At 40.8% G+C, this 18,118-nt stretch overlaps 2 protein-coding genes across 3 annotated transcripts in view; both read right to left on the reverse strand.

The window, feature by feature from the left end:
- LOC311259594 (protein kinase C-binding protein NELL1-like) overlaps positions 1-18,118 on the reverse strand; it is a 282,733-nt gene that overhangs the window by 241,675 nt on the left and 22,940 nt on the right. Inside the window, exons 1-2 of one of the 2 annotated variants that reach the window (XM_084356829.1) lie at positions 7,970-8,178; positions 1,401-1,551 (exon numbers count right to left, since the gene is read on the reverse strand). In XM_084356829.1, the coding sequence (XP_084212955.1) occupies positions 1,401-1,551; positions 7,970-7,997 (179 nt within the window). In that variant the 5' untranslated portion in view covers positions 7,998-8,178. Of the gene's footprint in view, positions 1-1,400; positions 1,552-7,969; positions 8,179-18,118 lie in introns of those variants that run through there. The other variant, XM_084356830.1, reaches the window with a different exon arrangement.
- LOC311255585 (uncharacterized protein) lies at positions 9,735-10,981 on the reverse strand. The gene is made up of 3 exons (XM_084350185.1): positions 10,936-10,981; positions 10,547-10,693; positions 9,735-10,148 (listed from the first exon to the last, which is right to left on the reverse strand). The coding sequence occupies exons 1-3, from the start codon at positions 10,964-10,966 to the stop codon at positions 9,865-9,867; spliced, it is 462 nt and encodes a 153-aa protein (XP_084206311.1). The 5' UTR covers positions 10,967-10,981; the 3' UTR covers positions 9,735-9,864.

Consider the following 18,118-nt stretch of genomic DNA (forward strand, 5'->3'; position numbering starts at 1 on the left):
AAAAATGTCTTTTATATCAAGAAAAACCTTCTGTGCCATTCTTGGCATTTCTTTCAATTAAGTAATTAAGTAATAAAACTGCAATATGCTATAACAGTATCTACGTTAACCTCTTCAAGAGTTGGCATTTTTGTTTTCAAACAGTCACTTTTCTCGTTCGTCGTCCCACCTAAACCAGACCTGTGACTGCAAGTAATTCCTAATAGGATGCTGATTGGTTCAACCACTGTGTGTTTGACCAGAAGTGCATAGGAGAGACAGGAAAGATAGATTCACAAGATCACATGATCTTGCATTATGTTTGTTATTATAGATTTTGTACATAACAATGCACATAACGTGTTGTTATTAATTGCTTACAATGAAAGCAACAAATGTGGAACAAAATGTTGTCATATTTCAATTATTATTCTTTATGAAGTAATGTTGTAGCTAAGTAACTGAGCATTATTTAGCTTTTATGAGTGACAAAAAGCTGTACACGCATCCAACCTGCAGCTATTTTTTAAGTGCAGACTAACTGGTTGCTTTGTTTACTTCATTTTAGAGGACTAGCTTCACTGCACAACTCGCTCCATCAGTTGAGGGGCCCTCTACCTCACTCTCTCATTGTGTATGAGCTTGCCTTTGTCTCGACTGCCAACAAACACATATACATACTCCCTCACATGCTCACTTTGACTGCATGTTTTGCAGAACTGAAGGCTTTTACCTTCTGAGGAGTGGAGGAAAATCAATGTTGCCTGCCCTTTTAAAACAATTCACAGTAGTACTGTTTCTCAGGGGGCCAGGGGTGAGCTCGCTGCTGCCACTCACTGATGTCATACAGCCATCACATTCTGTAGGAAATATTCTGTCCATCGCCACAAATTCAGTAAGACTTAGCAACAGCCACCAAGAGGTTGATAACATTAAAATTTAAAGAAAAAAAGATGTGAAACTGTTTGTATAGCATCACAGCTCAGTTACAACACCATATGTTCTAGTTATCAGTGCGACAGCCATAGTCAGAAATGCTGTAAGTCTGTTTATGCAGCATTCTACGATAAAGTGTAACACTATCAGCAGGCTTGGTATTGCTAAGTACTTCACACTGATCTTTCAGACACAATACATGGAAGGTTATCTTTCTGCCCTGAGCGTACAGGAGGAAACGCTGCATTATTCCACCCGTCGACTTGCTCTCCCATCACCCACTGACTTACACCAGCAGTGGAGTATTCTCACACTGATCTTTACTTTACTACACCTCATCAACAGCCATCTGCAAACAGCTACGAGTGAGATGAGAATTCATCACTGGGTTTAATTTAAAATGAGAGCGCTCAGTAACCCACGGAAGTAAAGTTGTGCAGAAAAAGAGCTGCGGGCTAAAATGAAGAGGATTACAAATGGATTACCTGTGTTCTGATTCGTGGATGGAGAATATGACTCCCGACGTCGAGGACTTCTGCTGGATGGAGGCCAAGAAGGTAAACTCACTTTTACTCCTGAACAGCTGCACCACTTTCTCTGTGATGTGTGCCGGGGCGTGAACTGCTCTCCCAACATCTGAAGGAATAAAGTAAAATGGAGAGAAATGATGAGCTTGTGTAAACTCTTTTCACAGGTGATGTGCTGTCTGCCAAAAGTGGAACCAACATAATAAGCTAGCACATAGTAAGACACAAAGTAACGCCTTTACGATGCCAACAAGCACCAAACTAGTACATGTAAACTGATGCACAGACAGCAAACATTGGATGAATATGTGTGTTCTTTACAATAAAGAGAGCTTTATGTTCTCTTGGTGACAGAAATATATCAGAAAATTAGCAAAAATAAAGATTTTGACCTTGGTAAATCCAGCTACTAACGGACAGAGCTCTTCAATGCAATTTGTAGATTCGGTTAAAATTCAAGTTTATTACAATATTCAGTCTTATATTTGCAGTTTAGCCAATCTTTTCTATCAGTTATGATAAGTTTGTGTACACCATAATGCTTGCTGAGATCTGAAAAATGGGTAAAATTGCCACAACATGTCCATCAGGGGAAGACAAAACAAAACAAAACATAAGAAGTCAGACTTTATGGTTGTAAAAAAGACTACAGTCGAGCCAGCGCATCTGAAATGCCATCAATAATCCCCTAATCCTATGTTAAGTAAGTAGGGAGGTTTAAGGGGGGTTTGAGGTTTGCATCTCACACATTCTGACTTCTTTTATGCAATGCTGCCATGTTCTCAGATCTCAGCAACTCAGCCTCTTCAGTATTGGTATGTAATCAATATGTGGTATGGTATGTGTTACGATACTTAATATATCTTGATATTTTAAATTTCCATCAAAAACACAAATATTGCAATATTTTTGACCAAATACCTCGATATTGATATTGCAATACTATTGCTGAGTTGACTACTGACACTTTCAATAAAATATTAAAACATTGAAATTTTTGATCAATAATCATCAGTAAAGTAGATATAATGATGAAAACGTATTAAAACAAGCATACAACATAACATCATTTTACTGTGAAACCAGGTAAAGACAACACCATATCTAAGACAATATATAGTCTCCTATTTAAAATGACAGTATATCAATATTACCCAGACATAACTGATAGGCATTGTGGGCAAAACTCCAGAGTGATATAAACATTTTTGACATTTAAAGCAACCATAAATTTGTCTTAACAGTTCAACTTGTGTCGTTGCATTTAAACACTCTGTTTGCCTGTAATTAGCATTCCAGTGATGTGTGTGACTCATCTTTTCTTGGAAATGAAGATCCTAAAATAAGATTCAAACAAGGACTTCCTTGAAGTGTCTAAGGTTGACTCATCTGAGTAAAGCCGGTGTCACAAAGTGCTGTTTCAGTTGTCAAATCATCATCATCAAACCTCTTTCACTCACACAGTTGACATCAATTCAAGACATCAACAGAAAAGTCTAATTAACAATTTAGATCTGCTTTTGTTTGACACGAATATTTAGCAAATTATAGTTACATTGTCAATGCACCTTTAAGTTTTTAATAACCCCCCTTTAAATTTTGAAACTGTAGTCAGCTAGCATGTACGCACGTCTGTTACAAGAGCTCGAGAGAAGAAATGCTCACAGATGCTGTTTGATAAAGGGCTTGCAGGCACAAACTTTACATCATTAAATTTGACATTCACACATTCAGACAGTTTTTTTTAAGTCTGTGTTTGTTTACAAATTCCTCTAATTGACCAATGAAAACAAAAATTGTTCAAACCAAAGCAAACTGTGTAATCACACCCCATAAGCCCACTTATAATGATGGATCGATCGTATGATGGGAGCAGAACTAAAGCAGTGCACCCTAACAGTCTCCACTGCACAGCAGTCTCAGGCTTGTCGACATAAACAAACCCATTTACAGTGACAGGAGAAAACAGGTAGAGCGGGAAGGTTCGTCTCCAAGCAGACATGATGGAACTCAGTGTAGCAGGCAGGAGCCGGCTGTCACCCCCCTCCCTCTCAATTTTACAGCTCATCACTTTAATCAGGAGCCTGGCGGGTCCTCCCCCAGCTCGGATAAGTCTTACAGATGGCCTCTTTAACTGGCAGTGAGGAAGAAGAGCTCAGCCGCAGTCTAGAGAGACTTCACTCACCAAAGACACAGCCAGCCAGGTCCATGTGGACCTCTGTCTGGCCTGATATGGAAAACCCATGTCACAGTGTCACAGCCAGATAAGCATGTTACTGTACTACACTCAAGTTTTAGCCAAGGGCACAAAGTAGATCAGGGCAGAGTGTCCAGCCGGCCTTCAACTGTCAAGAAAATATCTTCCAACTCACTGGGAGAAACATTATTGTACATCATCTCCTGCAGTCTTGTTTGTTTGTGTGCGTAGTGCCATGCCCATGTTAATCACGGGTGAGGGATAGGACATGAGAATAACTTGAAATATTCCTAAATAAAATTGTACATGAAGTGGCATTAAATTATCTACTCTACACTTTTTCCACAGGTGGGGGCGTCTGGGTGAGATGGCTGCCAAGCAAGAGACAGCTGTTTGAGATGCCGTTTCAACATTATAAACGCTAAATCACAAGATATTTTTCACAAGACGTCAGGAGTTCTCCCAGCCGTGTTTGTGAAATGTTTGCGACAGAGCCAGGTAAACCAAAACATGAGTTTTCACTAACCTAACCAGATCATTTGCACTGCGTTATCAGAGCATAAAATTGAAAAATGAATGTAAAGAAACATAAAGAAACATAAAGTTGCAACATATCAAAGATTCAGTTTCAACATATTTGCGGTTTGCATAAACAAACATTGCCTACATTTATTCTGGGGATTGGTTGGCTTCAATCACAATCACATGTGTGAAACTTGACACCTTTCAATAAATTCATCCTTTTAAATAAAAAGAAATACACTTCTGTGATGTGTGTGATTTGAAGAATGTTTTTTTTAAAGCCTAACCTTTGGTTACATGTTTGAAATTCAAACTGAGATAAGCACCTTTGTTTTGCGTAGCTGTTACTCAGCTGTAGCTCTGAAAGCAGTGTGTCGTGCATTTATAACAAAATAATGCCTCATTTGCATATTAAAAAATAAAAGTAAAAAAAGGGAATGTAATGAAAAAAATAGTCTTAGTGTAAGTAATCAACTGTTACCCTATTCGCCTTTACTGTCCCACCTACCATGATACTATGCACTGAGGTCAATAAAACATGAGTTTCATCGCAGAAGAAAGTGACACCTGGCTAACCTTTCACGGGAACATCAATTAGCTCTGAATCAGTATATGTACCGTAGACATTTTCTGGACTAAGAGCAGATGCACAAACACACTATGTATACTCAGGCACCAGATCAAAGAATGTCTCCATGCACTATACAGCCAGTCTGCTGTCTCTGTTGGACAGTAGTCACATGTTTGCAGGCCCCACAGCAACACATCACCAGCACTGGCAGATGCTCAGAGGCTGCTGGGCTCAGTTTACAGCCGGAACAACATTAAAGGTACAACAGGAGAATAACATCAGAGTTTTCTGACATCAGTTGGGGCCAAATAAGTAAACTCACAAAGACTGAACTGATAACTATTTGGCAGGTGACACAGAAGATGAAAGTTAGTTTTCAGACATCTTCACAACCCTTTAAGCTTTTCAACTCGTTTGGCAGGAAAGATGCTGCCAACCTACCCAGCAGGTGGGATACGTTCTTTCTCTGGCTCATGTTTATCTTAATAATGATGAAGATGAAAAAAAAATGTGTGAAATAAAGTTGTGCCCTCATATCTGAATTCAAAGACCTACAGTAAGTTGAGTGGATAGCCCGAGCTTAGTTAACATGGGGGAATGAAGACAACATGTAAAATTAGGCAATTGAAAGTGCAGAAAGAATAAAACAAACTACAATACAAAAAAACAGAGACCAACAAAGAGCTTTAAAGAAGACAGATGCATTTTCAGTCAGAAATACCTTACCTGAGAAATTCATAGAGAGATAAATAATCTGAATATACATACAAACAATTTGGCTGTGTTCTGGCACCTGAGGAGCAGATGTGATCTGGCTCCTGGTGGCAGATGTTGGGCCAGCTGTTGGCCAGTAGAATTGATTGACTGATCTTGCAGGTTATGTGTCCAGTAACTTAGACTTTCAAGATCTGACCTGCAGATTAAACACCAATTTAGGTTATGTAACTATATTGTTACTGTTTTTTTCTGTACCATGGAGTCCCTATCTAGATTAATATATGATTTATATAATTTATCAATAACACATTGATTGAAGTGGTTGAAGCATGTTAAACCTATTCCTTCATCTATGACAGTTTTCTGCCAGTTGCATCACAAGATTTAGTTGCTTGTTAATTGTCATATTTTTGTTTCTTCAGCCTCCTGTGTTGGCTGCATTTTGTACGGATCAATGTGAAAGTTGGACTTATGGTTGGACTATTTTCTACTGTTCCATATTTCAATTTGTGTCCAGTCCACGTGTTTTCCATTTGGGGATTTCAGGTAGTTCAGCTGGCTGCGGCTGCTACCATGACACATGCCATCAATGGTAAGAGTATAGCATAAGAGGCTGTTGGTTGTAAATCTTTCCCCTCTCTGTTTTGTTTCCTTTCCTTTCATTCTTCTCTGTAAACTACAGAATTATTTCAAAAATGGAAAAACCAAGATAACCTCAGAGTAAATCTCCCACTTGTCCTGAGCTCATCAGCTATGCTGTCATATATGGGCCACTAATTGCATTCATGCTATATATATACATGGATAAAAAATACATACATATATATGCTTTGTAATTTCCCTAGCATGTTATACATTTTCACGGTTGTTTATGTCTTTCTTTCCATCTGATCCTGCAAGAAGCCAGTCATCTCTATTTCCACACTTCCAGCCCTCCAGTCATCTGTACATCCACACATGAAGCTAGCCAGCCAGTCATCCATCCACTACACAGCAGACTGTCCCTGAGGAGCTAGCCTGCTTTCGGCTGCTCAAGGCGGGTCTGCAGCGGAGAGTAAAATGCAGAGTCTGGACTGCAGAACAGGGGTTGGGCTGGAACTGAAGATAAAGGACTGAATCAAACAGAAACACTCTCAAGGATTAAAAAAATGGATTCAAGGTAACGTTTCAAACAAAACCTGTGTCAACAGCAACCACTGATGGCACTTCACCTTGGCTACTGCCGGAGCAGAGATGCTGCAAATTCAGTGTTTTCCATCAAAAACAAAATGTAAAGAGCAACAAACTAAGAAATGCAGGAGCAGAGACACAAACAGGAGTCAGCAAATGAATAACTGAAGACGGTAGTTTGAGGCAAGTGGTACAGTTACAGCGGGTTGGCAAGGAATGTGAAATAAAGTTTAGAAAACTGGCAAAAGCCACAGAAAGTGAACGGTGTTCGCATAAAAAACAAAGGAGGAAGCGAGTTTGATGCACGTGCAGGAGACAGAGAGTGCATGCAAGCAGCCTACAAACACAACCGAGCTCTCAGCAAGCCTCTCCTAAGTTGACTTGCATTTGAAGAACTCCTCGGCTACTGAAAAATTCATAAATCTGAACTGATAAAACATTGATGATTTAGTTCAAGCTTTCCTTCCCTTTGCAACTAGATAACCTGACTGTAAACATTAAAAACCCTGTAAGATCTGGAAGGTTATTGGTGAGATGTGTCACGTATCCAATGAGCTGGGCCACAGATAACATCCTGCTCATGCCTCCGACAGAGCTGACAGCCCTTTATCACAAACCATCAGACTGAGTGCAGTTTGATTACAGTAAATAAGGATGAAACTCAGAGAAATAAATCCCATCCATCTGTGAGAGACTCATCGGCTGTCACTTAAAGAACAATAACGCGGAGCCCTGACGCAAATCCAGCCAGAGGAAAATTAGATATTGGTTTGAGAAATGAACCTCCCTTTAAAGTTCTTCCAGGGGCGTCAACATTTGCTTGTTCTATCTTTTACATACATCAAACACATGCACAGTAGGATTGTGAAGCCAGTATTGAACTCTGAAGTATGTGTGCATGTGTGTGTGTGTGTGTGAATATGAAATGAGATTAGTACCCTGAGAGATGGTATTTGACTGAATCTGAATGTCTGTAAGGACAACAGCTGAGCACAAATTCAAACTTCAAAAAGACATACAATATTCATGCATTGGTTACACAAAGCTTGTCATGTATTCTATGTTAATTATGATCATTTGAAAAACATGAATTACTGAGGACCTGCTTCAAGCAGCCAAAACACACACCTCTGATGAAATATAAAAGAAGAAATGTAATGCACAGTCTGCCTATAGGGGACAGAATGACTTCAAAACAAGCCCACAGAAACAGCCGTATACAGTTAGCTTATCGTGTTGTTATGGCTAGCACGTTAGCAAACAGCTGCCTGTTTGTGCCTCCAACAAAGAGAAACGTTAGCATTGAGTGTTTTTGTCCACCTGATGTATGAAAATCCGATATTTACTCACATTTGACATCTGTTTGGGTCTCCCCCATCTCCTAAGAAGAATATCTTGCTTTTAAGCTGCTAAATGTTTCACTTTCTTCACTAGCTGGTTGCTAACTTTGTCTGTCCGCCCTTTGACACTGAGCAGGTGGCGTAAACTTGGTTTGTTTACTAGAAACGGCTCTGTGTGGTTGGCAGGGTTGGTGAGGACTTAATGTTGTCCAACTTCTCATTTAACATTGATTTTCTTGCTTACCTCTCTCAATTCGGTATTTTGGTTAATATTTTTATTTAAACCTAGAAAAGACAACTTGTTTTGCTTTAACTTGTAATTCTGAAGCAAATACTGATTGCACTTGTAATAGCTGTAGAGAAATGACCTGCTTTCACTGTGCTATTCCGGTCTGCAACCAGGCTGGAGTTTTTTCAAGAAAAACAAAGGTCGAATTATGGTAATACCACAAGGAAACACTAGGGGGCGAGGGAAAGCTGTCTTTTTCTGCTTTAAAGGATAAGTACCGTTTTTTACAACCTGGACCTTATTTCTCGAAAAAAATATGATCGTTTACTCACCCAGATAACTTTGGGATCATTCGGAGTCGTACGGACGAAAATCGATCCAGTTTGGCGCTGAAATATCCATATAATGGGAGTAAACGGGGCACCGAAGCGCAGCGTCTATATAACGTATTATCTGCCGCGAAAATTGTTTATTTCGCCAATATTTTGTTATGATATGGTAGCGCTATCCCTCCAAGCTGTTGTCAACATCCGGGGTCATTGACCTGACCTAACCCCTGACCTAGATGATGTCATTTCCGAGCGCCGCGCGCAACCGCGAGAGCTGGCTTGTTTACCTGTAGCTGCTACTGCTAGTTTTTTGCAACATGGATGAATATTTTTCCGATTCTGAGGGGGTGGACGATGACTTTGTTTTTGATGGACGTCCTTACCGCTTTGAGCCAGAGTACACGGATGAGGAGCTCGTTGAAAGGAGGATGCGGAGGCAGAGAGAGGAACAGCTGGCCAAAGAACAACAAACGACTGCACGTCCGCGAGTAGATGGTAACTGGTGGTGTTCTTGTGGACAATGTTCATCTATGACAACAGAGGGGGAATGTCTCTGTTGCTCAGAGTGGGATTTGAGGCCAGGAGATACGCGTCTGGATGTCTCAGTAAATGTCTGTATCACAACACTGGAGGATTTCCGTGCAATGATAAACCAGGCTGTGGTAGAGACTTTTTTTCGTGTCCCGAAAGTCAACTGGAAGACCCAGTCAAAGCCTGCAGGACCAAATGGGCAACTTTCGATTGAGTAAGTAGCTCACAGACATGCATAGATTGTGTATTTGCCTTCAATTAGTTTGCTTTACGTATAGACAGCCGGACTTCATAAGGGCAAACTTTTCTCCCTCCTCTGACTTTACTTTCTTCTAATCAACTTCACCCTCTGTCCTATAGGCAATGCAGACTCGTAGCATATCGCATTGTGCTGGAGTGGGCGCTTGGAGGGGAACGTCTTGGACCTGGCAACAGAAGAATTATTCCTAGCTGCATTGTTATTGCCATCAGGACCAAGTACCCATCACCAACAGGCAGCTATGTTGGATTTACTGAGGCAGAGGAGATTTTCACTATCATATGATTATTGATACATGACCAAACATACATGTTACTGTATGCTACAGAGAACTATATGGTGAACTGTAACATTTCATTACTCATGCTCATAAATAATGATAAAACACAAAAGTTCTTTATTTGTCTTTGTGTCACTATGCTGTACATGCAGCATACAAATACTTACAGCACAGTCAACAAATCAAACGTCAGTGTAATAACAAAACAAAAACAGTCCAAGGCACAAAGAGAAATTACCATGACATCACTATCAAGCCGTCAGTAAATTCAATGAGGCTAATAGGGTGTAGCTCTGAAAAAACGTCCAAAACGACTGGTCCGTCTTGCCACTAGAACATCTGTATCTGGTCTTTGAAATGGAGCAATGTTTTGAAGCAGTTTTCTTTGATGAGGTCTCCTGTCTTTGCGAGGCACCGTGTAAGGAACATTTGGATCGTCCCTCATCTGCAGGACGCGCTCCATGAGGTCTCTCCGGAATGTCTGTGCCGTCTGCACATAGATCGGCTTTGTCACCCAGTCATGGGTCTGTTTGGAGAAGGGAAAGCTCCAGCACAGTTGTCCTGTGAAAAACATAAAAGCAGTTTGTTATTATAGTTCACCATGGCCAAGACCTTCACTGTTTTCATGTGAATGCGGTTTTCAATATCAGGAAATATACTGCAGCACAAAACAGGGTCTTGCAAAGATATATAAAGATTGTCAATTGTCAAAGACAGTAGAACACAAAGCAGACCTTTAGAAATGTGCAGCCCCTCATAACTTCAATGTAATTTCATTATAATAATAATAATAATAATAATAATAATAATAATATAATTTTGCAGGGTGTGTCTCTGGCATCCGTGCGGCTTTCTGCATCAACCTTCAGTAGTTTCTTTGTTTATTGTTGCTTGTCGATAACAAAAACCTACAATTGGGAAAATCTATCAATATATATTTTCATGCAATCTCAAGTTACCTTCTTTAGTGGTAGCCTGTGATCTGCCAACATTCTCATTGTGGTCCATGATTGCCAGCTGTGTGCGTGCCCGCATGGAGTCATAGTGGAAGTGCAATCTTTTTGGAGCGTACTTCAGCACCACAGAGTGATACGCCTCCAGAGATCCTGTGTTGGTGAATGACAGACAACCACAGACAATATATAATTTGACTAGTATATCTTTTACTCCCTTGTGAACTGTAAAGTTATTAGCTTTGTCTGTGCCACAGCGCAAGCTTTTGACAAGACAGGTAATGGATAAAAACTATGAAAAACATTACAAGCCTACAGCGGCAGATTGCAGTTTCACCATACATTTAGAAGAAACTATAACTACTAAATATTATAAATCTGTAAAAGGGACATACCAGTATGTTTGAAAAGTGACATTTGCCTCATATCCCGGAGGAGATTTTTGTCTGTCACAATGGCTTTGAGGGCGTTGAAAGCAGGTGAACCAGGTTCAATCCACTTCTTCCTCTCTTGCTGCTCATCTGTCAACCGAGGATGAAGGCAGGTGTACTCAACACCGTCTTCTTCCCATCGATGCACGCCACAAATGTGATGCAGCACTGAAGTCCATCGAAGAATGCAAAGCTGAAATGATGAAAAAGCAAAAAATTTCTCTTCAAGCATAAGTATGACATACAGGACTGTAAAGCTAAGTGTACAGTATTTATGTTGCAGATTATGGCCGAGATTTATCATATTTTAGGTCATTATGTTTCAATAAGTGGAAACAATCAAAATCCTATTCTGGTCCTGAATATAATCTACGATTGTAAAACAATAAGATCATGTCTTACTTCCTGATCTCCCTTTGAGGATTCACAGGACCAATACAGATGGTTGGTAATGGCTTTCAGCCAAGGCAGGAGGCCTTTGCTGTCCTTCCTGTTTGATGCAGCAACAATTTTCTTCTTGACACCTGAGAAAACACACACAAATAAAACAACAACCCAATCAGTAAATAATACAATATGAACACATGCTAGGAATTGGAATGTAAATAACTTCTCCTTTCTATCACTCAATATACACTTCTATGACGTGTGTTAGAAAATAAAATGTGTGGGCTTATAATAGTAACTTACCCTTGACAACATGCCAGGGGTCAAACTCATGCCGGATTTGTGGATAGTCCTCTCTCAACAGTTTCCGGATGGAGGGCGATCGGTCAGTGGTCATCACGGCCACATCCACCCCACAATCCAGCAACTCCTTCAGGCCCCTCTGGAATCCCATCACCTCCATCGCAACAGAGCTTGTTGTTTCTGACACCTAGAGCATAACGGATATTCAAAAGTTGTACATCCACAGCTGTTTTTCTCCTTGTGAAAGCAGCCTTCTATCACAGTGCATTTTAGTTTTGGATAGATAAATTACCTGGACCAATTCAAAATGTACAATCTCCTTGGTGGCGTCATTTTGGAAGGAGTAGGTGGAGTACTTCGCACTGTAACCTGAGAAAAAAAACATAGATGGTACAGTTTCCCGTTGGAGGGGGGTTAGGGTTATGATGGTGTATGAGATGATTATGTAATATTGCTAACAATCTAATATTTACCTGGACTATCACACCTTGCATCACCACAGAGTTCATGCCGCTTTCCGGATTGTGAATCTTCCCTGAGCCGAGATATTATTTTGTCATGTTGATCTTGGTAGGCAGACTGTATGGCCGGTAGAAGGTAGGTCCTCTGAATGTTATAGAACTGCGTTTTCTGAGGAATGTGAATGTTTATAAGAGTGGCCCAGTCTGCCAAGTCTGTGTATGTGGATCCCGTGAAAAAGGTTGACGCACAGATTTGAAGATTATTTTCTGGCATGCCTCTTCGGTTAGGACATGATTGCCAGGAACCAGAATGTTTCCCACAGTTCCACTGGATCTTGATTTGGCTGCCTTTGGTGGTGATTGTAGTCTCGGTTATGGCAGTGGTACACTTGGGACAGGTTTGGAAAAGTTGAAGGAGGTGTGACTCATTCACCAGCCACTTATTTTCAGCCCATCTTGTTGTGTTGTCTCCAGAAGAGCTTACAGACCCAGACGTAGTCCCTGTGCCTGAAGCTGAGCTGGAAGTTGGTGGTACGAAGCTGGTGTCTGTGGGATCTAGTACCAATTCCCCAAAACTCATGCTGACATCACGCACTTCTGGGTCCATTTCACCTTCCTCTTCACTCTGAAGACACAAGATAGTTGTGTAATTATCTTCACAAAGTCACATATGGTCAAATAAGAAATTTTCACTATCATAGCAATATTTGGCAATTTTTTTTATGCAGACATGTTTATCCTTTTACAAAGAAGACAAGCCTCTCAACTCACTTGCAGTGATGGCAATGATGTAGAGGCAGACGGGTGTGCAGTAATGAAAGTGGAGGTTGATGTGGATGGGATTGGGTCCTAGTGCACACAAAAAGAATACACATTGTGTCAGTGTAATTATGGAGGGGCAAAATAGATACTCTGCTAATATCCATAAAAGATGTTTTTGCTGCTGTGCTTACCACTGACTGTGACCATGTAGGAGCCAAAGCAATGTATTTCCCAGACAGGGATCGTTTTGTGCGTGGTCCTGTGTGAGGTGGACTTGTCAGCATTAGAGTCAATGCAGGGGATAAAGATGTCCTAGACGATCCAGATGGCTCCTCAACTGCTCTGTGTTGGCTTTTGATTGGTGTAGATTGAGGGTTTTTTCCAAAGTCTGGTTCTGGAAAATCGTCCTCACCACTGGCAATTTCCTAAAAAATGAAATAAGTATGTTACACAGCATCATAAAAAAACAGCTTTTAGTAGAATACACTGTTGATAAGGTTTCTATTTGTAGCCTACATGTAGGTACGGGTAAGTGTTTATGTTCCCATTTGCAATTGCTATTTTTTTATCTATAGGTTGTTTTTTTATTCTTTGTGTTGTTATTGTCACTATGTGTAATGCTGCTGTTGCACTGAAATTTCCCAGCTTGGGTTGTATAACGTCTATCTATCTATTTAGCTATATTACACCGATGTCCACAGGTTATAGCATAATAAAATCATTACACAAACATGCATTAGAAATGTATTACCTCCGTTGTGTCTGTTGTGCCTTCTGCGACCATCGGGACAGCATTCTTCTTGAGGTTCAGACGCTGAATTTTCTGGCCTTTTCTCAAGGGAATTGGAGGGAAAAAATCTTCCGGCGTGAAGTGAGCACTGCAAACGCGATGATCCCCAACTCTCAATGCTTGCACTTTTGTATTCGGGTCCATTTTCAGCGCAACTAGCCAGAGCTTGAGTATGTCCGGGTTGCGGAGAGGAAGCCTGTGAAAGCTGAAGTTCGTCCACCTTGTCATTTTGTTCGGACAATTTGGAAAAACGCAGTTACGAACCATAGCTGTGCTAAGTAGTAGCTAAACGAGCCGACCGCTGCAGAGTGGCTGTGCTGTGTAAACAAGCTGGCTGCGCGCGGCGCTCGGAGATGACATCATCTAGGTCAGGGGTTAGGTCAGGTCAATGACCCCGGATGTTGACAACAGCTTGGAGGGATAGCGCTACCATATCATAACAAAATATTGGCGAAATAAACAATTTTCGCGGCAGATAATACGTTATATAGACGCTGCGCTTCGGTGCCCCGTTTACTCCCATTATATGGATATTGCAGCGCCAAACTGGATCGATTTTCGTCCGTACGACTCCGAATGATCCCAAAGTTATCTGGGTGAGTAAACGATCATATTTTTTTCGAGAAATAAGGTCCAGGTTGTAAAAAACGGTACTTATCCTTTAATGTTAATATTCTCCTAAAATTGCGTACAAATTAAACATCAATCAAAGACGTGACTGCAAAGCAAAGTTTTTTTACAGTAGAGATGCAAATACAATATTCTCAAATATCATTCATCTATAATAGAAATCTCAAATGATTTAGGATTAGTACATTAACAATATACAAGTTTAGATGGAATTTTTTGGTTTACTTGATCTACATTATGTGATTTAGTGTTGATATTGAAAGTAAAGCTTTATGAAGTTTAACAATAACAGTGAACATTTTTTGCTACTGCAAATGCTAAGTATTTTCCACGTGGGTGTCCGTGCACAACACTGTCAGAAACCACAGATGTCTATCCATTTTTTTCCACTTGGTAGCAATTGTTGTTGATTGTTACCATGGAAACAAGGCTATTAGTTCTGAGAAAACTCGAGTGCCAAATAATTTCTCCTCACATAAAGCCAGAATATGAACTCATTAATCCACATGACCATAATGTTTATTTGTGTGCAAACCAGTAGCTGTTCATTTGGTGTCAATTTTCTGATTGAAGGATGGCTATGGTGAAAATGTACAAAATGAAAAGGTTGGATTACTCCGGGATTAATTAAATCTTGATTAGTCACTTCTTTTAAGTAAATTACAGCTGAAGCATAGCAGCAAGTACAATTCTGCAGCAATCCCACTAGATTCCAACCAGCACCTTGCAAATACATGTTTTCCATTCATGTTTTTAAAAGAAAGTGCTCAGAAATGTAATATATGCTGAAGAAAGTCAAATTTATGCTGCTCAACTACAGTCTCTGTGGACACTAATCTCTTTCCATGTATATATGTGTGTGTGTGTGTGTGTGTGTGTGTGTGTGTGTGTGTGTGTGTGTGTGTGTGTGTGTGTGTGTGTGTGTGTGTGTGAGAGAGAGAGAGAGAGAGAGAGAGAGAGTGCATGTATTTTGTTAACAACTCTCTAGGCTGAGATCCTAACTATAATCTGCTCCACCCCCCACAGCTCTACACAATCCTACACTGCTGTGGGCAGGTTTTAACACCACAGCTGGCACTGTGTGCTTCAAACTGCTCACACTGTACACATACAGCATGAATCTTCACACACACACACACACACACCTATATATATACACATATATGAAAAAACAAATATTTCCCCCCTGCACGGGGGAAATAGGTGGAATTGAGATGTAAGCTAATTTAGTGGAGTGCTGAGTGCTTTGAGGTGCCATATCAGTATCTGTCAGGCCTCCGGTAGGCCCACTGCTGGGAGTTTGGCTCACTCAGAGGGACCACGCAACTGTACAGCCAGAGCTCCCGTAGAGATCCACGAGAGCTCGAACAGAGAACTCCCCCCATCACAACTCAGCCAGGCTTAATTACCTCCTCGCTTCCCTCGTACCGCTTCGCCTGACAAACAGCCGATCACTGGATCTGAGAGTGGGACAGCACCAGCCAGCAGGCTCACCAGCCAGCCAGCCAGCCTCCGTCCTGTCATCGGCACTGTTTACACAGCCATTTATCTCAATTAGCCATGCTCTGCATACTTGAAAAAAATGATGTCGGGATAAGGCTGTGATAACGGTGTCCGTTAGTACTGTCCCCCTGATATTTGTGATAAATCATCCCACCAGGATGATGTCATTAAACGTCAAATAAAGCAACAAATCGGCAAACAACCTCATCATCACACAGTCATGTTTATGGCAGGCTCCTTAATCATTCTCACAGCCACAAGCTGACAGCCCCAGCCACATTGTTTGCCTCTGCATGAGCCCTGCTGCGTTTCTTTCTCTTTTAAAAAGACAGAGAGAGAGAGAGGTGAGAAGAAAAAAAAAGATGGCGGTGGAGCAAACAAGTGGTGCAGCGTGGGCAGCATGCAGAGCAGAGCTGGGAGATACGATCAGGACAGGACATACAGGGAGGAGACACACAGAGATAATTCAGCAAAGGTCACCCAAGGGCGCCTCAGTTTTCTCTCAGAAAACATCTCTGTCACAGCCCAGTGGCACCACAGCAAACACCTGCAACGATCATATATGGCATGTAACATGTGCGCGTGTGTGCAAATGTTTGACATTAAACAGATTTCTTAGGGGTCATGATATGAGAGCAGCCAAGATTTATAACTTTTGCTGTACTTTATCAGTGTTGTATTAAATGCCAATCGTTTTTGATCTTGTAGCTGTCTCAGCCCGACATATAGGTCGACTGCGAAAGCAGCTTATCACGACCCATATTTACTTTTAGCATGCCCTGACCTCTAATGGCCATAGTAATGATCACAGCAGCAAAGGAGCAAGTCAGGTGATGTGGTATAAAGAGCGACAAAGTCTAGGTCTGTGTCAAACAAACAAATCAAATCAAATTTTATTTGTATAGCCCAAATTCACAAATCACAGTTTGCCTCAGAGGGCTTTACAATCTGTACAGAGACGACACCCTCTGTCCTTCGACCCTCGATTCGAGTGAGGAAAAACTTGCCCCCCAAAAAAAGCCCTTTTAACAGGGAAAAAAAATGCGGAAGAAACCTCAGGGAGAGCCACAGAGGAGGGATCCCTCTCCCAGGACGGACAGACGTGCAATAGATGTCGCATGTACAGAGCAGATCAACGAGATCACAATGTATTCAATTATAATGGATGGGAACACAGGACGTTCACCCAGGACACCACTGTTTGTTTAACGTAATAATGTACATAATATAAGTTATGTATTTAATGGATGGAAGTGACATAAGCAACATATTATTTTAACCCAACCACAATCTTTTCCTGTTGCCTAGACTTAATGAAACTGTGACTGTACAATGAAGGTCTGGTACGCTGCTGTGCTGCAAAAGTCATGTCATTTTGGGACTCACTGGCAATCAACCTATCCAGTCCCTTTGGTCTGAGGATGTGTTGGCTTCACAGTAAAGAAAAAAAGGAACTTCATGTGAAAACAAGACTATGAAAACTGAAGCAGCTGCAGTCACAGTATAAAGTCAAAAGTGTTGGCCTTAATGCTACCCTGTTTCCCGATAAAAGCCTTTAAGTAACTTTTTGTTGCAAGACCAGAGTATAGGGTGTTGTTAAGTGCATCTCTCCAAGCAGGACCAAAATATCCCTGTTACATCACCCAAATCATTATGGGAATTGTAGAGCCAAAACAAATTAATCCCACGTGGAAATAAGAAAAGGAAAAACATGGGAGTCAAACAGTGAAACTCCTTTCATGGAAAGTCTCTTCATCATGTACAACACCATTCACATGCATAATTGTGGCTTTTGTAAGTGCAGGATGACGACTTCAAATGTCTGGTTTTGATGATATCCAGTTTAAAGTGATGTAAAACACAGAAAAGCAGAAAACTGGAGAGGCTGGATAGGATGCTTGTAGTTTTTTACAGAGCAAATGACTAATACAATGAACTGATTATCAAAATAGTTGCTGATTACTCTTCTGTCAATCAACTAATTGATTCACTGATTGTTTCAGCTGTTACCGTTGATTGGCCAATTGTTTGAGCCAATCTGACAATTATATATTGACCCACTGACAGTGTCTACATGTGAGAAGCACTGTGAATGCCTCTAATGACAATAACATTAGTCAGGGGGAAAACAAATGCGGAATGAAATTCAAGAAGTGGAAGATTTGTGCTGTTTATCAGTGTCGTTTCATCACATTATCTATTATCATTATTTATAATACATTTTCAGGATCCGTTTGGTAGCATACACAAGCATTCGAGGCATTGAAACTATATACTGAACTCTGCTTTGGCTCTTCTCAGCTCATATTGC

Source organism: Pagrus pagrus (assembly GCF_965226575.1).
Source record: "Pagrus pagrus genome assembly, chromosome: 1".
Taxonomy (NCBI): Eukaryota; Metazoa; Chordata; class Actinopteri; order Spariformes; family Sparidae; genus Pagrus; species Pagrus pagrus.

Coding starts and splice junctions, on each gene's coding strand:
- LOC311255585 (XM_084350185.1), bottom strand. CDS start 10,966: ATGAGGCAAATGTCACTTTTCAAACATACTG. Junction 10,694..10,935: donor GTCACTTTTCAAACATACTG/GTATGTCCCTTT, acceptor TCACCAACACAG/GATCTCTGGAGGCGTATCAC. Junction 10,149..10,546: donor ACAGGCTACCACTAAAGAAG/GTAACTTGAGAT, acceptor TGTTTTTCACAG/GACAACTGTGCTGGAGCTTT.